Genomic DNA, 26,284 nt, shown 5'->3' with positions numbered 1-26,284 from the left:
TCAGCTTACACATTGAGACCAGTAAGGCAATAGGTATGCATATCTTACTTACTGAAACAATCATTGAGATTAATGTATGAGAGAAACTGAATTTTCAAAGAAAAAAATATTTAACTTGTATTGAAAATATTTTGGAAACATTTTTAGATAATACTGATTTTTTATGCTACACTATGGATGTGACTAAAATAAATACTCAGTGTTACAATATTCCTAGCTTTCTATTTTAAGTCATAAGTGTACACTATTTTTGTAGATTATGGTAATTCACTATTAAGATTATGTTAGTACAGAGATAAAGAAATTTAAATACAGGTTTTTCGAAAGTCCTGTAAAGGTTGTTATTGTTTCCCCAGTTACCTGTTAAGGTTACAATTAACGTATGAAAATTTTCTATTTATGTTTAGAAAATGTTCCTTGAAGTAATTTACTTGGTGATTACAGAAAAGTACTTTTTTGAAATGGAAGTCTTTGAGGTCATGAGAAAAATAATCTCATTTCAGAAAACAGCTTGACGATCAGTAGCTTTCCTGAGACCCGGCAGGCTATAATCCTGCTCATCTTGGTGTCTGTAGCACCAAGTGGGCTTCCTACTGCCTTGCAGTCCCAGAAACCAAGAGAAGCACTCCTTTCCAGGATGAAGGCTTACTTACATCCAGTGTGGCTGGAGATTTTGAAAGTATAAACTTGTGGTAGTTTTCCCTGATAAATTAGCTTGTTATGCTGTATAAAATTCTTTGAGACTTCTTGCACATAAAGCCATGTTCACCATCTCTACCCACTAAAGTAGAGAAGCTGACGAGCATAGCTACCATAAGGAGTTTATCGTGACCACTTTTATGGAATTATTTTACCATGCTGCTTCAGTGGGCATGTCAGTGTCAGCTGTGAAACTTCGTGGTTTGTTTGCCAAACATCACTGAAAAATGAACACTAGTAAAAGTTAACTGAAAGCAAAATCTTTAGTAACCTTGTAATTTTTCTTCTCACTTTTTTAAATGTTTCTATTTTTTCTGTTGTACTCATTTTCTTCTATAATTAGAGAATAAATTCCTGCAGGCTATACTGTACAGCAACACTGTTTGTTTCTTCCATGTTTGCAAATGCTCCAGAGATCTAACAGTTTTCTTTGTGCTCTGTAATTACAGTACAGTCATAAACATATGTACATTGGACTTAAATGACTAACAGTCCCTAGACATACAAAAAAGAAAATTTGGTTATTCATGCATTACATAAAATTCTGAAAGGGTGTGTTCTCCAGAGAAAGTCAGTGACTCTGTTCACTGCTGCCCCACAGTGTCCCTGGCTGCTCAGCACCTCACCTCATTATAATTGCAGTTGTGAACATAATTCTCCATATACCATGGCCTTCAGATACAAACAAGACTTCTTCAATCTGTTTATTAAACCAAAGAAACCCTGATGTGGTCTGATGCCAGAGGAAACCCTAGCTGTTCTGAGATCGTGAAAGGAGAAGAGTGGCCAGCTCCAAACTCCCCAAAGGCTTTCAAGGCCCATATTGACTTTACTATCCTGTCGGATAGGAAGCAGTTGATATACATCCCTGCTGCTTAGCTCAAGTATGTGGGTTATAATTGAAACAGTTTTTTGATTATTCAATTATAGATATACATATTAAGTTTATACTTACAGATAACATGTGCCTTCTGGGCTGACTCCCTTTTCTAAATAGTTACTTGAGGTCTTCATTCGCTTTGGTGAAAAGCATTAAATTTTATCTTTTGTCTGCTTCCCAATCTGGCTGCTTTGCAGAGCTGCATAACGTAAGGGCACCCTCATGAATCCGTTTTAGGTGCCCATGCCCAGACGAGGCTGTTAGGTGGCCTCCTTGTGCAGGTGTCATCAGGTGATTTGTCCATTGCACACCGTGCAGCAGATGACACAGTGCGGAAGAAGTACGGAAGACCTACTGATGCGCTTTCAGAAATAGTAGATTTTAGCTAAGGATAATTGTTTCTTTTTTAAAAATTTTTTTCCAATTTATTTTTATTCACCTATTTATTTATTTATTTATTTGTTTATTTATTTATTTATTTGAGGGAAAAAGCAGGGGAGAAAGAATGGGCACACCAGGGCCTCTAGCCACTGCAAACAAACTCCAGATGTATGTACCACCATGTACATCTGGCCTGCATGGGACATGGAAATTGAACCTGGGTCCTTAGACTTCGCAGGCATGCGCCTTTACCGCTAAGCAATCTCTCCAGCCCTCATTTCTTTTTAATTATCATTAGTTAATACCTGATAATGGAGAGTTTCCAAATAGTTGTCTAATTCATTTCATTTGTAATAGCACCTTTGAAATTTTAATATTTATTTAGTCATCAAATATCCATTAGTGTGTATTGAAGATTATAAGAATATTATATAATAAAATCAGTACCGTCTTTCAATTATTAAAAAGGACTTTTGAGCTGGGTGTGGTGGTGCACACCTTTAATCCCAGCACTCAGGAGGCAGAGGTAGGAGGATCGCCATGAGTTCAAAGCCATCCTGAGACTACATAGTAAATTCCAAGTCAGCCTGGGCTAGAGTGAGACCTTACCTCAAAAGCAACAAGAAAAGGAAAACAAAAACAAAAAAAAAGACTTTCACATAAGAGTGTCTTTATAATCAGAAAGAGTAAAAATACTAAAATACTTAATACAATCCAAGGCCATGATTTTCTGCTTCCGGTAAAATTTTATCAGTATTGTATCATTTAAGTGCACAGCATCTAAAAATTCATTTCCATAAGTGAATTTCTGTCTAGAATATGTTTAACTTAGTACATAAAGCATTAGTTGAAGCAAAACGCTAACCTTCCTACAAAAAGGAACTTTAGATTGGTGCACTGAATATTTTGTTAAATTTTGAGAATCTGAAGAAGCTCAGTCTTTATTTAAAGGTTTCAAGTTAAGGATTTTTTTCACCATGGGAAGTGGCTTTGCCCATAGCCTCTGTTGCCTTCTACGGTTGCGCCTGGGGTGAGGTGACTGAATTCTGCAATTGCTTTGCACTCTCAGTGCAGAGGGCGTCACACTGAGGGTCCCATGTGATTACCAGAGCCACTTCCGCCACCAGATAAGGCCTGGATGTGAATAACTACAACTTTTGGTTTTCAAATTGGGTTTCTAGGTAGCTGACAAGGGCTCAGAAACCTTTTGATTCAAGCTCACGTGAATCAGGGGTCCTACTTTATTAACCAGCTGTAGTCATTTCATTTTGTATTCTTTCAAATTACCTTTTTCCTACATTAACATAACGTTCTGCCTGTGTGCTGCTCAAGGAAATGCACCTGCTTTTATAGATGAAGTTATTCTAGATCTGTGTGTCTTGGTTAGAAAGTTTATTCATATATTGAACCAAAATCTGCCTCTTTAATTTTAAATGTAACAGTTCTGTGCTTCACTCCTGGGTGCATGCTGAGTGCGTGATCTCCCCTTATACTGACTGTCCTTGCAAGATTTCAAGTCCAGTCATGCTTACTACCCTTGACCCACACTTCATTCTCCCCTGCTACTTGTGATCTTGTGAGGGGTTTTAAGGCCCTTGACTCAACGCTGATGAAACCTAAACTTTTTTATCATGTGTCATTCATATTCAAATTTGAAAACAAATTTTCACTTTGTAAATGTAAGATCGCAGTGCCTTGGTGGTGGCGGCGGCACGTGTCTTTCTTACACGTTTGAATATACTTGTGTCCTTGCTTCGTGTCTAGTATGAGGTTATGGAGACAGTGACCAAGGCCCCATTCCTGTGCTCCGTGTTCTTGTTCTGTGTGACGTGCTTGTCATTCTAGATTATGTCTCTTGTCCACCGTGGGTGAGTTAAATTTCACTACCATACTTGATCTGGAGACAGATGTGTAACTTTCTGCCTGGATGTCCAGTTCACCCATAGAGGCTTAGGGAATTATGGTCAGTTTTGCCTTTTCTACTTAGCATTTGGTTAGATTTTTGAGTTAGAATAGTAACATGACCTTGAATATTTCTCTTAACTTATGTAATAATAATAATATCAAACCCAGTTCACGATGTAATTACCCAAAATACTACCCTTCCTCCTCCTCATTCTCACATCCTTTTGGATTAAAATTTTATTTCTCTTAAAGAAATACAAACTCTAGGCATCTCATAGCTGAAAAGGGCTTTAGTGATTACATTATTTAACACTTTTTACATTTAACTGAAGGTGCCGAGTCACAAAAGGTTAAATATTTGCTCACAGATATTCAGCTGTTTGCGATAGATCTGAGAGCTAAAAATGTCAAGTTCTCCTTGGCCCCTAGACCTGTGGTTTTTAACTTTTCTACTAACAGCTTATTGGTTACATTCTGTTATAGATCATGTACCAAAAACATCCAGCAGAATTTCACAGTGTAGCGATATCTAGGAAATAGACGAAATGTAATGATTCAAAATATTGAGGTACTAGTGATTAGTTATTGGTTTGTGTGTATTTATATATTATTTTCATTTTTAAATCTTTACTAGAATGAAGTTAGCAGTTTAAAAGTGAGACTCACCGGGTGTGGTAGCGCACGCCTTCCATCCCAGCACTCAGCAGGCAGAGGTAGAGGGGTCACTGTGAGTTCAAGGCCAGCCTGGAGCTACAGTGAATCCCAGGTCAGCCTGGGCTAGAGCCAAGACTCTATCTTGAAAAAAAAAAAGTGAGCTCAACCCTCAAAGATAGATGAAGACATTAATTTAGATAGGGTAAAGACAGGAGGTGGAGGTAAAGAGAGAATCACTGTAAATTTGAAGCCAGCTTGAGACCACGTCAATAGTGCACAATTTTTGGAACTTAACTTGGAATTGATTTCTAATTATCATTGAATTTCTAATGAAACACAAATATCAGCAAAGGTCTACAAAAGAACTTTGGAAGCATTACTATTTAGGCTTTTTTTTTAAGAGACGGAGGAGAAAGCAAGGACATGCCAGGGTCTCTAGCCACTGCATACTACCTTAACTCCAGACACATGCGCCACCCTGTGCATCTCTGTGCTAAGCCTCCATTTTCATATGAATGTTTATATTTGTTTCATTCACATACATTGAGTTGTATACATAGGTCTTCAGGGAACAGTAAATTAATGGTTTTCTTAATATACAATGATCTGGCCTTTGAAAAATAAAGCATGTGTTTTTATAACTTAGTGAACACTCCTTACTGGAAAAGCTGACTGAGGTAACACATTTGCCTTTAGGAAATTAAAGCATGAACCTTAAAATCGCTGGTTGTGAAAGTATTTAGTGGACTTGGAGAGATGGTTTGGAGGATAAAGCACTTGCCTTGCAAGCAGGAGAACCAGAGTACAGACCCCCAGATCCCCCATCACTGTCTGTTGGGCATGACAGACCATCTGTGATCCCAGCACTAGAGAGGTGGCAAGAGGAGATCCCCAAGGCAAGCCTACTAGCTACACTAGCCAAGTCAACAAGCCCTGGGACTGTGCGAGACCTGCCTCCGTAAATCAAATGAGAGCAGTCGAGCAGGACACCCAACATCAACCCCTGGCCCCCACGAGCACACGCGTGCGCACACACGCGTACACAAGTTATATTTAATAAAGTAAGGATTTTAAAGCTTAAATGATTTGTTTTTGGAACATAAATACAAATGGTGTTGATAAGGAATATTTTCTCTGAGCAGCATTAATCTTGAAATTTTTCCACATATTTGGCTAGGTCATTTGTATTGCATGGCAATGTGCATGTGACATTGTCAGTATTTAGGAGAACCCTAATGTCAGCAAGCCTTCCCTGTGGGTTTTATTCTCTGGAAACAGACAGAGAAGGAAGAAGCTCATCTAAGTCATATAGCAGTGAAATTTGTAGCACACACACAAAATAAGAACATCAGTAATTTCTACAAATGAAAATGTCCTTTTTCGCCCTTGTAGTCCAAGACTTACTGCAGTTCAAGTATCAGAGCCAATGGTGGCCCTAAACACCCTTGACCAAGGCTCTCTGCCATAGTATTTCGTGACTCCCTGATCCATCCAGAACATGGGAGAACGGTACCTCACGTGTTCTAATTATTCCAGACAGAAACAGTATACCTGGGGCTTAGTGGAAAATTCTTTGTAAGTTATAAGTGAAAGTTATAAAACTTGATAAAGGAGTATTCTAGATAAGTTATTAGCAGTTAAACAGTAAACATAAAATTAGCGGTATTTTGAAACCATCAAAATTTAGGTTGAGGAATTTGCATGATTTATAGATTTCCTGGTGCCCAGGGATGCACGATAACTTTACTTAAAATAATTCTTACTCAGACTCAAAGGCTTCTTAAAGAGGTCTTTAAAGTCAGATGTATTTGTGATTTATTATATGTACTTTTCTTTTTCTGATTGGCAAAGTAGAAGAAAAAGAAACAGGTTTCCTTTTGAAAATTGCACACACTTTTCGGGAGGTAATAAATACATTTTTTTGTTTGTTTTTTTTAGAACTGAGCTCTCCATAGACATAGTAGCATAACACAGTGTCTTTCCTCAGACATCATTGTGTACAGTAAATCAGCATAACTCCGTTCTTATTGACTGGATTTTTTCCAGGTGGGTTAATTTGGTGGGAAAAATTAATTAACCTTAACATTGAAACCTCTTTTCTTCCTGTTAAACGTAAAAGATAGGTTCTTAAATTTTTTTTAAAAAAAGCAGTAAGTGTTCAACCATATCTCTCATATAGAGGATAGCTTTCTAATAAAATATGTAGAAGTTAGTAGCTTACACAGACCTCTTAGGAACTGTCTGACTGCATTGGCAAGGGATTATGGGTAAAATAGAAACCAAGTGGTAATTATCAGATTTCTTCAAGTTCAATGTAAAGTCAGATTGCAAGTCTGTGGGTTGACAAAAGGCTGATAGTACTTAACACTATCTAGCACAAGTGTCCGTGTAGTTTTACAAAGCTAATGGTGACGAAACTTGGGAAGTGAGCAATCAGTTCTCCTTCCCATGAAAGCTTAATGTTCTTTGCATTCAGGTCACTCCTGCTAAATGGGGTAGCAAAAAATTAGGCTGAAACTTTCACCTGGAAGTGATCTTGAGCAGGCTTGTGAGGTTTTTATGTAATGTTTTGATTTTTGCACCACACCTCTTTCTACTGCTGGCTTAGTGTTGTGACCTGCTGTGACGTTTGCGCGCTTCTATAAAGTGTCTCCTTGTTTTATGCTCAGCGTTCACAGCCGAACAATACCAGCAGCACCAGCAGCAACTGGCGCTCATGCAGAAACAGCAGCTCGCACAAAGTCAGCAGCAGCAGGCAAGCAGCGCCTCCTCCAGCACCGCCTCACAGGTGAGGACTTTGCCCACCTCCTGATGCCCCTCCTCATTTCCCACCAGAGTCCGCGGCTAAGTACCTCCTGTTGCCAGAGAACCCAACGTCTAACAGAATGGCTCTCGCCTGAATACCCAGGCTCAGGAAGAGCGCTGCTGCTGAGTCTGGAGACGTTCCCTACCTCTGCTGCCTGCTTTGCAAAGGAAGATGAGGTCTAGTTAAGGGAGACAGAAGCACTTCAATCTGACCTGCACTCTGTTAATAACAGATTTGTACCATTTAAGAGAGATCGCTCGTAAACCTAAAGCATGGAAACTATTTGCCATGTAGGTATATTTTGGGCTTAAACGCTGTGGTTTGTGCCTTGTAAGCATCTTAAAGGAAAACGTATTTGAGGATTTCAAGGGGCTCTCTCAGTTCATAGGCTATATTTTGGTATCATGTTATCTGCAATTTTTTTGTGGGCTTTTTTGTTTTGTTTTTATTTCATGGCAGGGTCTCACTCTAGCCCTGGCTCACCTGGAACTCACTCTGTATGCCAGGCTGGTCTCAAACTCTCGGTGATTCTCCTACCTCAGCCTCCTGAGTACTGGGACAAGTGGTGTGTGCCCCACGTCCTGCTTTTATCAGAATTATTTATTTATGAGAGAGAGAGAGAGGCATGTGAAAGAGCGACTGGGCATGCCTGGGCCTCGAGCCGCTGCAAAGGAACTGCAGGCACATGCGCCACCTTGTGCATCTGGCTTTTCGTGGCTACTGGGCAATCCAATCTGAGGCCTTAGGCTTTGCAGGCAAGGACCTTAACCACCAAGCCATCTCTTCAGCCCTTTTCTGTATTTTTACGGGATAATTGTCTTATTGTCCCAAAGGTGCCTGTGTGTATGTGTGTTTGTAAGTTAGATGAAAGAAGTTTATGTATTATTTGAATTTGAAAATCATTGAAATGTTTTAGAAACACATTTCCAACATTTTATATTAGAATTTTTTGCTGTTTTCACGTACCAAGTCTTGTTTTGGTAATTGACATGTATGTATTATATGTCATTGTATATGAAGGTCAAAATTCATAACTTTTGTTTTTGGTTTTCGAGGTAGGGTTTCACTGTAGCCCAGGCTGACCTGGAATTCACTATGTAATCTCAGGGTGGCCTTGAACTCACAGTGATCCTCCTACGTCTGCCTCCCAAGGGCTGGGGGTTAAAGGCATGTGCCACCATGCCTGGCCGAACTTTTTTTTAGTGATAAGATTGAACTTAAAAGTTAATGAATTTTGCCAGGCGTGGTGGCGCACGCCTTTAACCCCCAGCCCTTGGGAGGCAGACGTAGGAGGATCACTGTGAGTTCAAGGCCACCCTGAGATTACATAGTGAATTCCAGGTCAGCCTGGGCTACAGTGAAACCCTACCTCGAAAAACAAACAAACAAAAAACGCTCTCAAAAGAGAGGAAGCAATTCTGTGGTTGGCCGTTCTTACTGCTCTTGGTACAGTGTAGTTTTCACCCTGTGAAACCACCATGCAGGTGACATGCCCTTGTGTTTTCCTCTCAGAGTTTCGTCTCCAAGACTTTGGACTCTGCCAGTGCTCAGTTTGCTGCTTCTGCTTTGATGACGTCAGAACAGCTGATGGGATTCAAGATGAAGGATGACGTGGTGCTTGGCATTGGGGTGAATGGCGTCCTTCCAGCCTCAGGTAGAGCTGCCTTTGCCTTGCTTCGAGTGTACTGCCTGTTCTGCCACGTGAGCCTCAGGAGGGTGAGTTGTTGAGCTGCATCTCTCTCTTCCAGGAGTATACAAGGGCTTACACCTCAGCAGTACTGCACCCACAGCGCTTGTCCATCCAAGCCCATCGACGGCAGGTTCGACGTTGTTACAGCCTTCAAATATGACACAGACTTCAAGTTCCCACAGTGCGCTGAGTCATCAAGTAACTGCTGCCAATTCTGCAACAACTCAGGTTCTGTTTGGGAACAACATCCGATTAACTGTACCTTCATCAGTTCCCACTGTAAACTCTATTGCCCCAATAAATGCACGACATATACCTAGGACTTTAAGCGCCGTTCCGTCATCTGCCTTAAAGCTGGCTGCCGCAGCAAACTGTCAAGTTTCCAAGGTCCCATCCTCATCGTCTGTAGATTCAGTTCCAAGGTGAGTAGTTATTTTAAACTTCAATGAGAAAGACGTCCTCTGTCATGGCTCTCTACCTCGGTCTTCTGTTCTTTTCCTTTTACATACTCAAAATGTTTCTGGGCATGGTGGCACACACCTTTAATCCCAGTCCTTTGGAGGCAGAGGTAGGAGGATTGCTGAAAGTTTGACACCACCTTGAGATACATAGTGAATTCCAGGTTAGCCTGAGCTAGAGCAAAATCCCACCTCAAAAAACAACAGAGTGAGAGTGAGAGAGAGAGTGTGTGTGTGTGTGTGTGTAAGAATTGGGGGTAAGCCGGGCATGTAATTCCAGCACTCGGGAGGCAGAGGTAGGAGGATTGCTGTGAGTTCGAGGCCACCCTGAGACTACACAGTGAATTCCAAGTCAGCCTGAGCTAGAGAGACACTACCTCAAAAAAAAAAAAAAAAAGAAAAGAAAAGAAAAACGAATTGAGGGAATATGGGAAGGGCTCAGTGGATAAAGCACTTGCCTTGTAAGCATGAATCCCTGAGTTCAGATCCCCACCGCCCACATAAAGCCAGGAGCTGTTAAGAGCATCTGGATTCCAGGGTGCCTACAGTGAGAAGGGAGGCGGAGACACTAGAATCTCCTAGAAGCTCATGAGCCAATGAACACAGCAGTGAATAACAAGAGACTGTTCCTTAAACAAGGCGGAAGGCAAGGAACCGCCAGCCGCACGTACACCACAGTGCGCACACGCCTGCGCTGACACAAACACATGCATCCACAGTGAGGGGCTAGAGGCTCAGTAAATGAAGTGCTTGCCTTGCAAACATGAAGACCTGAGCTCTGTCCCCAGGGATCAGGCAAATGCTAGATGTGACAGCACGTCTAATCGCAGCCCTGGTTAGGCAGAGACAGCTTACTGGCTAGTGTCTGCAGCCTCATCAGTGGCTCCAGATCATAACAGCACCCTTTGACCTCCATGTGTCCCCACATACACAGAAACATGCATACACACACCCCAAAAATTAAAAAATGCAGGCTTGGAAATGCACCTGTAACCCCAGCACCTCTGAGGCTTGCAAGTCCCAGCCTGACCTGATTAACCTAAGAGAATTCTAGACCAGGCAGAGAACCTTTGTCAAGAAAGATGGGTGAAGCCTGGGGAATGGCACCCCAAGTTGTCTTCTGTCATGTGCATGTGTGCGCACACATGTGAACACATACAAAACATGCACTGGACTGGAGAAATAGCTCAGAGTTAAGACAACTTACCTACAAAGCCTAAGGTCCTGAATTTGATTCCCCAGGACCTTTCTTAACCCAGATGCACAAGGTGGCATGTGCATCAAGTTTGTTTGCGGTAGCTAGAGGCCCTGGCGTGCCCCTCCCCCATGTGTATCTTCTTCTTTCTCTCACTCTCACACATATAAATTATATTTTTTTCTGCCTCCCAAGTGCTAGGATTAAAGGCATGTATCACCACGCCTGGCTGCTCAACATACATTTTCTTAATATTTTTATTTCTTTTTATTTACTTATTTGTTAGCAAGCAGAGGCACATACACATACGTGTTTGTGTGTGTGTGTGTAGAGAGAGAGAGAATGGTTACAACGGGCCTCCAGCCATTAAATTTCATACATGTATCTAATGTAGTTTGATTATATTCACCTACTACTACCCTCTCATGTCCCCTCCCACTCCTGCTTAAATTCTTTCTCAATTAGTCCCCTTCCTACTTAAATGCCTTTGTTTCCTTTTTTGTCACACAGAGTTAAATTAAGGTTACTGGCACAGGCATGGGTGAGGTGGTTGTTAACTGGGCAACTAAACCAGTGCCCACACCACTAAAGAACATGACTCCCCAATCCCCATTAACCATAAACTGGCAATAGCTCTTCTGAGAGGGGTTGGGGGCTCAGGAGACCCTCCCCTGCCCATGAGGAAATGCTGGCACATTTGGCCTTGTTAGGAAACTACAGCTGCTGAGCGTTCCTGAGTGGAATGGTGTGTCACGTCCAGAAGATAGTGTTCCAGGCCCTCCCTCCTCACCTTCTGGTTCCTACATTCTTTCCACCCTCTCTTCCCTGAGCTTTAGAATAAGTGATAGAGATGTCTCATTTAAGGCTGAGCGCACAGTAGTCATTTATTCTCAGCATTATGGCCAGCTACGTAGCACCATGGGTATAAACTTAAAAACATTTAGGCTCGTGGCAGGTAACTTAATGAAGCCATTATTTTCTGTGCTTCTTGGGTTTCAGTAGAAAGTTTGGAATTTTTTTTTAATTTTTATTTTTATTTTTTTGAGAGAGGGAAAGAGGCAGAGAGGGGGAGAGAGAGAGGGAGGGAGAGAGAGAGAGAGAAAGAGAGAGAATGGGCACACCAAGACTTCCAGCCACTGCAAACAAACTCCAGACGCGTGCGCCCCTTGTGTATTTGGCTTACATTCTGGGCTCTAGGGAATCGAACACAGGTCCTTTAGCTTTGCAGGGAAGCACCTTAGCCACTAAGCCATCTCTGTAGCCCACATGTGTCTCTTTGTGCACCTGGCTTTACATGGGTACTAGGGAATTGAACCTGAGCTGTCAGGTTTTGCCGGCAAGTGCCTTTAACTACTGAGCAATCTCTCCAGCCTTGTACTTATGCATTATGTGAGGCAAGCACAACAGACTGGCCCCTTTTTTATGCAGTGGGGGTGGGGGGAGAATTGGCATGTCAGGGCCTCCAGCCACCAGGATCAAAGAAAGTTTGGAATTTTTACTGTGAGTCTATTACACTTTATTAATTAATTATTTATTTATTTAGGAGAGAGGAAGAGGCAGATATATATAGAGAGAGAATGGGCACTCCAGGCCTCCAGCCACTGCAAATAAACTCCAGATGCATGTGCCACCTTGTGCATCTGGCTTACGTGGATACTGGGGAATTGAACCTGGGTCCTTAGGCTTCATAAGCAGGCACCTTAACTGCTAAGCCATCTCTCCAGCCCCTCTGTTGACTTTAAATGTCAAATATGCCAGACATGGCAGCACATACATTTAATCCCTGCATTCAGGAAGCAGAGGTAGGACAGTCACCATGAGTTCAAGGCTACCCTAAAGCATAGTGAATTCCAGGTCATCCTGGGCTAAAGTGAGATCGTACCTTGTAAAAAAAAAAAAAAAAATAGCCAGGCATGGTGGTGCACACCTTTAATCCCAGCCCTTGGGAGGCAGAGGTAGGAGGATCACCATGAGTTCGAGGCCACCCTGAAACTACACAGTGAATTCCAGGTTAGCCTGAGCTAGAGTGAGACCCTACCTTGAAAAACAAATAAATAAATGAATCAATAATATGTATGTATATTAAAATCCTGTTGGTACGAGGTGCTAGGAGATAAAAAGACATGCATTTTCAGTATGAGCTTGAAAAACAACTGCAGATAACAGATGCAAATCATTCTAGAGGTGTCCTAAAACATGTTTGTCCGTTTCACTATATAAATAATGCATGTCTTTAAAAATACACTCAGCTTGGGCCTATATGAAAATGAAAAAGTTGGAGAAATACAAGTGCAGATTTGGAAAGTAGAAACTGGAATTTCCAGAATGTGGAGCACCTCGAATGCCAGACCTACGTCTGCTTCTTTAACCAGGAGTGGCCCAAAGAAAGAGCTGGGGTCTTAGCCTTTGTTTCCAAAGCCACGGGTCTCCCCTCGCCGCCTGCTTCTGAGCTCCAGCTGGAGTTCTCCCCGTCTGTCACACAGCCACCATCACACTCCTCCCTGCCGTAGAGGGTACAACCATGAGCGTCTTCTACCCGTCGCCCTTTATTTAAAACATGGAAAACAGATCCATGGAAGTTAATGACCTTTTCCAAGGTCACTCAGTCTGTGTTCTGAGGACCAGCTCGCACCCCACTCAGCTGCATGTGTCTCAGGCCCTAACTTAAAGTCTTCCCATTCACCTCAGGCAGGCTCAGTACTCGCAGAGCTTTAGACTGCAGCTAGCAGGACGGGGCCATCTCCGTGTGCGGCGCAGACTGGGTGGGCGCTCGTGCAGGTGGCCGGCGAGCTCAGTGACTGGACTGTTTGTTGATACCGGCGTGCCTTCCGGTCATGTGCCTTCGTCTTCTGTGGAAGTTCACATTAATTAACCTCTTTGCTCCTTTGTCCTGTTACTAAGGTTTTCATTTGAAAGATCGCCTTCATTTGCTAACTGTGTGCGTTGTGGTTAAGTAACTGGTGGTTTTCATTTCAACAGGGAGAATCATGAGTCAGAAAAGCCAGCACTGAACAACATAGCGGACAACACAGTAGCGATGGAGGTGACGTAGCTGCTCAGGAAGGACCTGCAGCCTGGGGACACGATTAGGTGCTATGCATCAGTAGCATTTGGATGCAAGGGAGGATGGAATGCAGCACATGCGTTTCTGTGGCAGCTGTGGGGACTCGACAGCATTGCTCATCTCTCATGCTTCAAGTTTTCTTTTCTTACTGTTAATAGGAAGAAAAATCAACATCTGTAAATTAAGAATACAGCAATTATCTGTACAGTACTGCATATTTGTAATACCCTTGTATATATGTTACTTGAATCCAGAAACGTTCACTTGTGATGCTTTGCACTTGGGGGTGGGGGTGGGGCGCAGTAACCCAGAGTGTGAGATGTGAGATTGTGTAGAGATGAAGCGTCGTCACATCATGTGCATGGTGCGGAACCTGCTGTTTTCTCTATTTATTGTGCCGTGTTTACAGTTTTTTGTACACTGTACCCTCATTGGTTCCTGTGCTGTAGTAAATGTGTTAGGTAGCTGTGGACTCCTTGGTATTTTGTAAATGGTATAACATAACCTGGTTCCCCTCTGGGTCCTTGAGTTTTCTGTGTATCATGTGAAAAAAAAAATGGTGACATACATACAGAATTTTACAAAAAAAAGGCATCAGTTTTTTTAAAATGGGGAATGTACTGTTAATGGGGATCTTCCTGGTCTACTATCATTAGGACAAGTAACAAGCTAAAAATGAAGTCTCTTGAATCTTCCCATCCCCACTCGCCCACCCTGCGGTGGGCAGTTTCTGGTACTTAAAGCACTAATGTTACGTTGCTGCTCTGCAAACAGCCCAGCAGTCCCACTTCCTTCCAACCAAAACGCATTCAATCAAGTATGCAAGTGGAGTCCTTACAACTGGAGTTTATGTTGTCTTGCCCTTTTTTAGCACAAAATGTACTTTTTTATTGTCGAATTGTTTTAAAAGACTTCATTCTTTACTTGTTCTTACAAAAGGGATATGAGGGAGAAGAATGCAGTAATTGCTGTACGTGTATCGTCATTCCAGTTTCTAACAACAGCCAGCTTTTTCCTTTAAGATTCTCCAGAAGGCTGCAAGGCCAGAGCCACACATATCGGGTGCCTTCCTTTGGAAATACTGACCTCTCTTCTGTGAAGAGTATGGTACTTAACAGACTACTAGTGCTTGCTCAGTACCGCAGTCTGGATGCCCGGGCCAATGGCATACATTATCCTTAAGGTTTTTATCCCACCTGGAAAACTTGTGATAGAATTCTCACAAAATAAACCCAGGGCATTACATGTTGACAAACTAATGTGTAGTGGTCTTTTGCTTTTATTTTCAACTCAAGAATTTTTGTGTAACTTGTAGTTAAATTTTTTAGTAAGGAGGGAGAGGGATTAGAAATGAGATGGGAGAACTTCAAGTCCATGTTTTCAATAATTATTTATTGAATAACTACCGTGCCTGGGATGGGTTGGTTGTTTTTCTGTCTTAGGTCCTACATCTGTTAGGGAAAAAAAAAAAAAATCCCTGCCTTCATCAGGTTTATAATCTCATTGAGGGAGAGAAATAAAATAGAATTCGGAATGTGATCTGATATGTTCGGAAGGAGAGGAAAAAGGGAAAGGCGGGCGGCGGGGCTGAGCTCCCAGGCGGTGGTACATCCCGTCCCATGGGCTGTGCAGCAAGTCAAAGCCCGGAGCGGAGGTGGCGGCGCCGGCGCGGAGAGAAGGGGAGGGGCTCAGCCGGGCAGCAGCGCGGACGCGGGGCTGGTGAGGACCCCCGCCCCGGCCCCGGCCAGACAGCAGGGCGCCTCGCGAGGGCGCCCCCTATAGGAAGTGACGTCAGTGACAATGCTGGGAAGCACAGTTGAATCTGTTTCTATTTCCACAGTGATGCAGAAAAAGTTGCAATCGGAATAAAGGTTGATGAGAATGAGAGTTAAGAATGACCTTAGGGGGCTGGAGAGATGGCTTAGCGGTTAAGTGCTTGCCTGTGAAGCCTAAGGACCCCGGTTCGAGGCTCGGTTCCCCAGGTCCCACGTTAGCCAGATGCACAAGGGGGCGCACGCGTCTGGAGTTCGTTTGCAGAGGCTGGAAGCCCTGGCGCGCCCATTCTCTCTCTCTCCCTCTATCTGTCTTTCTCTCTGTGTCTGTCGCTCTCAAAAAATAAATAAATAAATAAAATTAAAATAAAAAAAAAAAAGAATGACCTTAGGGGGCTGGAGAGATGGCTTAGCGGTCAAGCGCTTGCCTGTGAAGCCTAAGGACCCCGGTTCAATGCTCCCCCAGGACCCACGTTAGCCAGATACACAAGGGGCGCACGCGTCTGGAATTCCTTTGCAGTGGCTGGAAGCCCTGGCGAGCCCATTCTCTCTCGCTCTCTCTTTTCCTCTCTGTCTGTCGTTGTCAAATAAATAAATAAATAAAAGTAAACAAAAAAAAGCTTTAAAAAAAGAATGACCTGAGGTGTCTGGCCTGAACAGTTGGCCACAGCTAACACACCATGGGAGGAGGGGTTTGGAGGTTTGGAATGTCTTGAGATAACCACTCAGTGGACAGAGACGACAAGCGTGGCATAGGAAAGTCTGCATTTGGACGAGGGGCCAGGCTGGAGAGATGGCTTAGCGGTTAAGGTGCTAGCCTGCAAAGCCAAAGGACCCAGGTTGGATTCCCCAGGACCCATGTAAGCCAGATGCACAAGGTGGTGCATGTGTCTGGAGTTCATTTGCAGTGACTAAGGGCTTGGTGCACCCGTCTACCTCCCTCTCAAATAAATAAATATTTAAAAAATTATTTTCAAGCCGTGCATGGTGGTGCACATCTTTAATCCCAGCACTTGGGAGGCAGCGGTAGGAGGATCGCCATGAATTTGAGACCACCCTGAGACTACATAGTGAGTTTCAGGTCAGCCTGGACTAAAGTGAGACCCTACCTCAAAAAAAAATTATTTTTAAATTTTTTAAAAAAGAATTGAGGGCTAGAGAGATGGCTTAGCAGTTTAGACACATGCCTGCAAAGCCAAAGGACCCAGGACCCATGTAAGCCAGATGCACAAGGTAGCGCATGCACCTGGAGATCGTTTACAGTGGCTGGAAGCCCTAGTGCATTTCTCTCTCTCTCTCTCTCTCTCTCTCTCTCTCTCTCTCTCTCTCTCTCTCTCATACACACACAGACACGCACAATATCTGCCTCTCAAACTAAAACAATTAAAAAAATTGACTATGGAACCCCAACATGTGCAACAGCTGAAAGGAGGTCTGTATGCTCACACCTACCCGCTTGACACAAGTCAACTGAGTAACAAAACAGAATGAGGGAAGCCAGGCGTGGTGGCGCGCGCCTTTAATCCTAGCACTTGGGAGGCAGAGGTACAAGGATTGCTGTGAGTTCAAGGCCACCCTGACAATTACAGAGTGAATTTCAGGTTAGCCTGGGCTAGAGTGAGACCCCACCTTGAAAGAAAAAAAAAACAATGAGGAAAAGAAAACCAAGCCAGGCGTGGTGGCGCACGCCTTTAATCCCAGCACTCGGGAGGCAGAGGTAGGAGGATCACCGTGAGTTCAAGGCCACCCTGAGACTACAGAGTTAATTCCAGGTCAGCCTGGACCAGAGTGAGACCCTACCTTGAAAAACCAAAAAAAAAAAAAAAAAAAAAAGAAAAGAAAACCAAACAAAGAAAATAGAAAACAACCATGACAATGGTGGATTGAAATCCCCTCATAACAATAAATGTTAGTCATTGAAACAGTTCAAAAGGCAGAGGTTTTCAGATTGGATGAAAAAGGGGGAAAAATCTATTGTTATTGCTTCATGTGTTCCTTCTCCAATTTCCAGTTCCCATTTTGTTAAGTGGGACCAGGCTGGAGAGATGGTTCAGTGGTTAAGGTGCTTGCTTGCAAAGCCTTCAGGCCCAGGTTTGATTCTCCAGTATCCACATAAAGTCAGATGCACACAGTGGCACACGTGTATCTGGAGTTTGTTTGCAGTGACAAGAGGGCCTAACACACCCATGCTTGCTCGCTTGCTCGCTTGCTCTCTCTCTCTCTCTCTCTTCCCTGCAGATAAATAAGAAGGGACTAGAGGAGGGACGGTGGCACACATCTGATCCCAGCGTGAGGGAGCAAAGACGGGGTCAGGAGTTGAAGGCCAGCCTTGGCTAGCAAATGCCAAGTCAGCCTGGGCTACCTGAGAGCTTGCCTCAAAAGGAGTTGAGGGATAAAGCCATAAGGTTTTTGCTTCTCTCATGTGAATAGACCAAAAGAAGCCTCCCCAACATTTAGTTTGTGCTTATCCTCCTACCATGATGCAAGTTAATATAACTGCTTCCAGGGAAAAAAAATTCAGACTTTTTTTTTTTTTTTTTTTTTGGTTTTTCAAGGTAGAATTGCACTCTAGCTCGTAAAACCAAAGAAAAAAAGTCAAGCATAATGGTATATACTTGTAATCTCAGCACTTGGACACAAAGTTTAAGAGGGTTTTGAGTTCAAGGCCAGCATGAACTACTCAGCAAGCCTTTGTCTCAAACCAAGACAGAAAAAAAAAAGTCTTAAGAAAGAAAAATACTACAGACCAATGTGTCCATAAATATCAACAGAAAAAAAAAATACTTTTATCAAATCAATTGCAACAAAATACAAAGGTTAGTACACCATACCCAAAGGAGAATTACCACCAAAATGACTGTGGTGTGTGGTATATCTGGGTAATTAATGTCCAAGGTATTCCCATAGCTTTATGGCCTAGCAGTGATATTGGCAGGCATAGAAGTGTTGCTGTGCTTCCAAGAGTGGACAGAGGGCTGGAGAAATGGCTTAGTGGTTAAGCACTTGCCTGTGAAGCCTAAGGACCCCGGTTCAAGGCTCTCTCTCTCTCTCTGCCTCTTTCTCTGTCTGTAGCTCTCAAATAAATAAATAAAATAACCAAAAAAGTGGACAGAGCTTAATGGAGACAGAACTCTAGTTACTTTACATTAGAACACAGTTCTTCCAACAACTAAATCTTAGAGGGTGTGCATATTCTATAGTATGTGTCACTTAAAATCTAGTTTAAATCCTGGTTGTACCACTGACTACCTGTGAATTTACATGAGCTAAAATAGAACTTTTTTATTGTTTTGTTGTAGAATGAATATATCTTTTCTTTTTTTTTTTTTTTTTTTTTTGGTTTTTCGAGGTAGGGTTTCACTCTAGCCCAGGCTGACCTGGAATTCACTATGGAGTCTCAGGCTGGCCTCGAACTCAAGGCAATCCTCCTACCTCTGCCTCCTGTGTGCTGGGATTAAAGGCGTGCGCCGCCACCACATCCGGCCTGTCTTTTCTATATTTATATATTTTTTTTCATTTATCTATTTGCAAGGGGAGAGAGAATGGGTGCGCCGGGGCTTCTTGCCACTATAAGTGAACTCCAGATGTGTGTGCCACTTTGTGCATCTGCTTTACATGAGCACTGGGAGAGGAGCACTGGACCAGCAGCCTTGGCAAGCAAGAATCTTTGACTGCTGAGCCCTCTCTCCACCTAGCACCTGTTTGGTTGGTGGTGGTGGTCAGTTGTTTTGTTTTGTTTTGTTTGTTGAGGCAGGGTCTCACTCTAGCCCAGGTTGACCTGAAATTCACTGTGCCCTCACGCTGATCCTCCTACTGCTGCCTCCCAAGTGCTGGGACTAAAGGTGTGCGCCACCACGCCTGGCTCCCAGCACCTGTTTTTAACTTTGCTAGCTGCAACATTAAACACAAAATCTCCACTGCATGGGCCCATGTTGATAAAAGCTCAGCTTGATCTACAGTTTTGTTTTTCTTTCCCCATGGTATCAGACCCTTAAAATCCACAGATTACATAGTGAATTCCAGGTCAGCTTGGGCCAGAGTGAGACGCTACCTTGAAAGACCCCCCCCCCGCAAAAAAAAATAAATAAATAAAGCCAGAAAACTGCTGGAGTTCTTTAGAAGAGTGTGGCTCCTCTTCATGGGTCGTACTTTCTGCTGCAGCTCTTGGGGCCTGTTTGGCTTTTGTCTGCTTATAGGACTAGAGGCCAAGATGGGTGGGCACTAAGGGGCATCAGCCTTGTCTTGCTTGGCGTCTCCTTCAGAGAAGGCCATTGCCAGTTCCATCCTCTCAGGCAAGAGCTGAGAAGGGATTAGCCAGGGGGTGAAGGTGGAGGTGTGTCAGCAGCTAAGGATGCACAATAAACCATCAGAATCTGAGGGTCAGTACTTTATCGGGGTCCTCCCACAAAGTTCCATCCTAGGTTACAGGGTCCCACTCTTCCCAGCCAGTCCCTAACTCTGCTCTCTACAAGCCTGGGCCTTAAACTTGTGTTGCAACCCCCAGACACAAAATGGCCTGGATATCTCCGACCTCACCGTGCCTGACACCTCCTACACAAGACCATCGTAAGAGGAGGAAAAGATCATGACATCAAAATAAAAGAGAGACTGATGGAGAGGGGGAGGGGATATGATGGAGAGTGGAGTTTAAAAGGGGAAACTGGGGGGAGGGAGGTCATTACCATGGGATATTGTTTACAATCATGGAAGTTGTTGATAAAAAAAAATAATTTGAAAAGGAAAAAAAAAGCATGCTGCAAATGAGCCAGTTGAATGCTGAGGTGTTTGATTTGATTTTCCACAGCTTGAGCTCTATGGCTGCTGGAGGGACGACTCTCTTCCGGGACACACTTAGAAACCTTTAGATGCTTTATGCATCCGAGTGGAGGTGTTTCACCCCCAGGCTCATTCTTTCCCTGTTACTTTATGCAGGGAGGATCACAGCAGCCATGTCCACAATTTCCAGAAGTTCAAATTAGTCACTGAATTCTTTACTCATAACAAAAGGTAAATCAAGAGTATTGTGCTGGAGAGATGGCTTAGTGGTTAAGGCGCATGCCTGTGAAACCTAAGGACCCAGGTTCGATTCTCCACGTCCCACATAAGCCAGATGCACAAGGTGTCGCATGCATCTGGAGTCCGTATGCAGTGGTTAGAGGCCCTGGTATGTCCATTCTCTCTCCCTCTGTCTGTCTCTAGTAAATAAATAAATAAATAAATATATTTTTTAAAGAGTATGAATGCAGCTGGATGTGGTGGCGCATGCCTTTAAGCCTAGCATGCAGAGGTAGGTGAGTTCGAGGCCACCCTGAGACTCCATAGTGAATTCCAAGTCAGCCTGGACCACTGAACCAGAGCGAGACCCTGCCTTGAAGAAGCGGTTCTCAGCTCTCCCGGCACTACGTCTGCACTAGTCAGAGTTCTCTGGGGAAACGGCTGATAGAATGAGTCTACCTCACAGCGGGAACAACTACGCAGCACAGCTGGACAGTCCAACAATGGCTGTCTGCACACTGGAGAGGCCAGAAACCCAGCAGCTGCTCAGTGCACACGGCTGAAAGCCTCACAGTCCCAATCTGGTCACAATCCCAACGGAAGGGCTGGGGGATTCCTGGTAACCAGTCCAAACAGAGAGGCAAGATGTGGAGGCAAGAAAGGTGATTGTATTCTAAAAGCCTGCTCATCAAAAAAGAAAGAGGGAGGCTGGAGAAATGGCTTAGCAGATAAGGTGCTTGCCTGCAAAGCCTAAAGACTCAAGTTCAATTCCCCAATACCCACATAAGCCAGATGCTCAAGGTGGTGCATGCTTCTGGAGAGTTTTTGCAGTGGCAAGAGGCGCTGGCATACCACTAACTCATTCTCTCTCTCTCTCTCTCTGTCTGCCTCTTTCTCTATCTCTGTCAAGTAAATAATAAAATACCTTAAAAGAAAAAGGAAGGCCAAGCATGGTGGCACACGCCTTTCATCCCAACACTTAGGAAGCAGAGATAGGAGAATCACCATGAGTTCGAGGCCACCCTGAAACTACATAGTGAATTTCAGGTCAGCCTGGGCTAGATTGAGACCCTACCGCAAAAAAAAAAAAAAGAAGAAGAAGAAGAAGAAGAAGAAAAAGGAGGAGGAGGAGGGGGAGGAGAAGAAAGAGAGAGAGAATGAATGAAAAGAGAGAAGAGAGCCGGGCGTGGTGGCGCACGCCTTTAATCCCAGCACTCGGGAGGCAGAGGTAGGAGGATTGCCGTGAGTTCAAGGCCACCCTGAGACTCCATAGTGAATTCCAGGTCAGCCTGGACAAGAGTGAGACCCTACCTCGAAAAACCAAAAAAAAAAAAAAAAGAAAGAAAAGAGAGAAGAAAGAAAGAGGGAGTTCTGGGATTGCCCTTTCTTGCAGGGCAGCTCCTCCAGGGCGGCTTGTGGAGGTGGGCACGGCTAGCTCACCCTGCTGGACATCACCCCATAGAAACAGGACGGCTGGGTGCTGTTCATCTGAGCCATTAGGTAGTTACTCAGTTTCTGCAAGTCGCAAAAGACACCAGTCACCATTTCTTCCTGATAGGGAGCAGCTGTACGACAGGCAGCCCGAGGCAGGCTAGCTGCGCCAGGCTCATCACCAAACACAAGGGCACCCTGGTGAACGTAAAGCCAAACTAAGCATAGCCAAGACGGCAAAGAGTGCCGAGATTCCCAGCTCCGCCTTTAACACGTGACTGAGACGTGGGCGACCCCGCTGTGAGCAGTCTCTATTGCCTGCTAGCTTCTCAGAAACAGAGGCAGGCCCAGTGTCGCTGTAGCCGGTGCCGGGCCGCCTCCTTCATCTGTGCGGTCTCCTCAGTGAGATGGGAAACCCAACACCCACCCTGAGTAAGTGCCAACACAAACCAACATATATGTGAACTTGGGGATCCGGGGAAAAGCTGACTTTCCCTCGGTGATGGCCTCAGCACTTGGGTGATTCATTTTACAAAGCGCTTCCCTGGCTGTCGTTTTTCTAATAGTCTCAGGTTAACCCCAGGCTGCAATCCACGGTTTAAAGGAAATCCACCAGAGCGCTCTTCCCCAATTCCGTAGTTAGTTAATTGCTTATCAGTTGGTCCCATCCAGTGGCCTGGAAGGAAGATTGTTCCTTTTCTAGGCATCGCAGCCCCCCCAGCTGCCTTGATGACGTCAGGATAGCGGGGCTCCCTTCAGACCAGTCAAGCGCCAGAATGTGGCATCCAATATGAGATCCAGCGCTTCCTCAGCCGCTTTGGTCTGTCAAATTGTTTCCTCAATTTGTTCCTGGTTTCAGCAATATTACTGCTGCCTGCTTAGAAATGTGCCCAGCTCCCAGCCGCCTGACGGTTTCTGGTGCGTTTTTAATTTCCTTCTTACTGGAACCAGGCAGCCCTCTCTCTCTCTTTCCAAATGTAACCATGAGTGTGCAAACCCCAAAAGGCATGTCTGGCATGCACGTAACCGCTGGCAGGCTGCCATCAGCATGATGATGAGCTCGCCTTTGAGGCAGAGGTCTCCCACTGCGGCTATTTTGTTTTGTTTTGTTTTGTTTTGTTGTTTTTTGTCTCGCTCTGGCCCAGCCTGACCTGGAATTCACTATGTAGTCTCAGGGTAGCCTCGAACTCACAGTGATTCCCCCTACCTCTGCCTCCCAAGTGCTGGGACTAAAAAGTGTGCGCCACCACGCCCGGCCCCCAGCTGCTTTTGTCTGGATGATTTCCTGGACATAGCTGCCGTGTACTCTGGAGGCCTTCCAGTTCCAGGAGTGCGCTTCTTTCCCTCCGTGCAAGGTGTCCAGTCAGCTTTTGTGACTGACCAGTTCACTACGATTAGTTTCAGGACCCATCAGAAAAGTCAACCCCTGGCCTGGAGAGATGGCTCAGCAGTTAAAAGTGCTTCCTTGGGCTGGTGAGATGGCTTAGCGGTTAAGGCGTTTGCCTGCAAAGCCAAAGGGATCCTGGTTCGATTCTCCAGGACCCATGTAAACCAGATGCCCGTGGTGCTGCATGCATCTGGAGTTCGTTTGCAGTGGGTGGAGGCACTAGTGTGCCCATTCTCTCTCTCTTTCTCTTTCTGCCTCTTTCTCTCTCTCAAATAATAATAAGTAAAAATTAAAAATTAAATAAATTACTTCAGAAGTGCTTGTTTGCAAAGCCTGGTGGCCCTGGTTCAAATCCCTAGTACCCACATGAAGCCAGATGCACAAAGTAGCACATGTGTCTGGAGTTCATTGGTAGTGGCAAGAGGCCCTGACGTGCCCATTCACTCTCTCTCTCTCCTTACACATAAATAAATTATGTTTTCATGAAAAGTCAGCCCCTGTCCAATGCTAGTTTTATCTGATGCTCCTTTTTCCCTTACAATAGGATGGGAGGTAAGTAGCAAAAACTGGAGGTGACTGGGGCTGGAGAGACGGCTCAGAGGTCAAAGGCACCGTTTGCAAAGCCCGCCAGCCCGGGCGCAGTTCCACAGCACTTGTGCAAAGCCAGATGCACGAAGTGGTGCAGCTGTCTCTGTCTCTGTGTGGAGTTCGTATGCAGTGAGTGGCCAGAGGCCCTGGCACACCCTTTCTCTGTCTCTCTGCTTGCAAATAACACATAAAAATATTTTTTTAAAAAAAATAGAGGTAAGGGGCTGGAGAGATGGTTTAGTGGTTAAGATGCTTGCCTGCAAAGCCTAGCAACCTGGGTTCAGTTCCCCAGGACCCACGTAAAGCCAGATGCACAAAGTGACACATGTGTCTGCAATTCATTTGCAGTGGCTGGAGGCCCTGGCATGCCCATTCTCTCTGTCTCTCTAACTCTCTCTGTTCTTGCAAATAAATGGAGGTGATTAGATCAGCTTTTTGTTTGTTTGTTTGTTTTGGTTTTTCGAGATAGGGTCTCACTCTAGCCCAGGCTGACTGGAATTCACAATGTAGTCTCAGGATGGCCTTGAACTCATGGATCCTCCTACCTCTGCCTCCCGAGTGCTGAGATTAAAGGTGTGCTCCACCACACCTGGTTTAGATCAGCTATTTTTATGAGCTCAACCTGATGGGATGAGGATAGTCCTGCATGATTTCATGGTTTGTTTAGTTTTTTTTTTGCATGCCTGCCTGGGGGGCTGCTGCCCCTGCAAACAAACTCCAGACACATTAATCACTTTGTGCATCTGGCTTTTCGTGGGTACTGGGGAATCAAACCTGGGCTGCCAGGCTTTGTAAGTAAGCGCCTTGATGGCTGAGCCATCTCTCCAGCCCAGACCTCCCTTCTTGATGCTTCTGCCACCTCCATGTCAATTTGGAGACCAGTTTGAAGGGCAGTCCACAGTCAAACTGTAGCACTACAGATACAGAGCTGACCGCTACAGCCAAGGCAAGGCCTCAGCTCTTACGGAACTTGTTCTCTGGCCTCGCGCGTGAAGGTGGGCCGATGGGCTGGAGAGCGCGCGACACGGACTCCAGAGCTTTGGTCTTTCAGAAGCATTACATGCAAAGATCTCTTCTCAGCAGGTCTTTTCTTGCCTCAAACTCCTTATGTTTATGTTGGGTGCGGGGTGGTGGGGGCAGGGAGGGAAGGAGGAAGGGAGAAAAACTGATACTGTGAGAATGGTAACGCATGTCCTTAAAAATCCATTCAACTAGTCAGGCATGGTGGCACACGCCTTTACTCCCAGCACTCAGGAGGCAGAGGTAGGAGGGTCACTGTGATTTTGAGGCCACCTTGAGACTACATGGTGAATTCCAGGTCAGCCTGGGCTAGAGTAAGACCCTACCTTGAAAAAGTTACAAAAAATAAATTATGAACCATTTCAAGTAATATTTAAAAATAAAATCAAGCCAGGTGTGATGGCGCATGCCTTTAATCCCAGCACTTGGAAGGCAGAGGTAGGAGGATTGCCGTGAGTTTGAGGCCACCCTAAAACTGCATAGTGAATTCCAGGTCAGCCTGAGCTAGAGTGAGATTCTACCTTGAAAAACAAAAACAAAACAAAACAAAACAATCCATTCAACCTAGGTGTGGGGAGTCAAGGGCTTCTCAAATCTTTCAATGCAGGCTTTTGCTTTTTTCAGTCCTCTGGCCCTCACTGTGTGGTGGTTTGAATGCAAAATGACCCCCACAGCCTCAAGTGTTTGTGAGTAACCTTACACTTGACCCCTAGCTGCCGGAGCCAGGGCCTTTTGGACGTGGAGCCTTGTCAGAGGACGGGTGCTGCTTGGGGCAAGTGTTGGGATTTTTTTGTGGGGGGGTCTTTTGAGGTAGGGTTTCACTCTAGCCCAGGCTGACCTGGAATTCACTATGTAGTCTCAAGCTGGCCTCGAACTCATAGCAATCCTCCTACCTCTGCCTGAGTGTGGGGATTAAAGGTGTAAGAGGTGTTGGGATTTTATAATCCAGTTCAAGATATCTCACTACTTCCTTTTAGCTCTTTAGAAATGTGATGCTCCCTGGCTGTCTGCTCTGCCATATTGAAACTGTAAAACAAAATAAACCCTAACCCCTCATAGCTGCTTCTGGTTGAATGGATTGTGCCAGCTACAAGATGCCAACTATGACATGTGGCATCAGAAAAGTTTGTGCTCATACAATCATTTAGGGTAGCCAAGTCTGAGGGTGGGGCTGGAGAGATGCTTGCCTGCAAAGCCAAAGAACCTTGGTTCAATTCCCCAGGACCCACATAAGCCAGATGCACAAAGTGGTACATGCATTTGAAGTTTGTTTGTAGTGGCTGGAAGCCCTAGGACATCCATTCTCTCTCTTTCTCTCTCTATGCCTCTCTCTCTCAAATAAAATAAAATAAAAAATTT

At 44.5% G+C, this 26,284-nt stretch overlaps 1 protein-coding gene across 2 annotated transcripts in view; it reads left to right on the top strand.

Moving 5' to 3' along the window:
- The window catches only part of Epc1 (enhancer of polycomb homolog 1), a 105,640-nt gene extending 90,649 nt beyond the window's left edge, over window positions 1-14,991 (top strand). For both annotated transcript variants that reach the window (XM_045149471.1, XM_004668165.2), the window contains exons 11-14: window positions 7,189-7,307; window positions 8,838-8,979; window positions 9,074-9,437; window positions 13,648-14,991. In XM_045149471.1, coding sequence (XP_045005406.1) covers window positions 7,189-7,307; window positions 8,838-8,979; window positions 9,074-9,437; window positions 13,648-13,720 — 698 coding nt within the window. In that variant the 3' untranslated portion in view covers window positions 13,721-14,991. The remainder of the gene's footprint in view (window positions 1-7,188; window positions 7,308-8,837; window positions 8,980-9,073; window positions 9,438-13,647) is intronic.
- The last annotated feature ends 11,293 nt before the right edge of the window (window positions 14,992-26,284 follow it).

This window comes from Jaculus jaculus, chromosome 5 (genome assembly GCF_020740685.1).
Source record: "Jaculus jaculus isolate mJacJac1 chromosome 5, mJacJac1.mat.Y.cur, whole genome shotgun sequence".
Taxonomy (NCBI): Eukaryota; Metazoa; Chordata; class Mammalia; order Rodentia; family Dipodidae; genus Jaculus; species Jaculus jaculus.
This window is presented reverse-complemented; position numbering and strand designations above follow the sequence as displayed.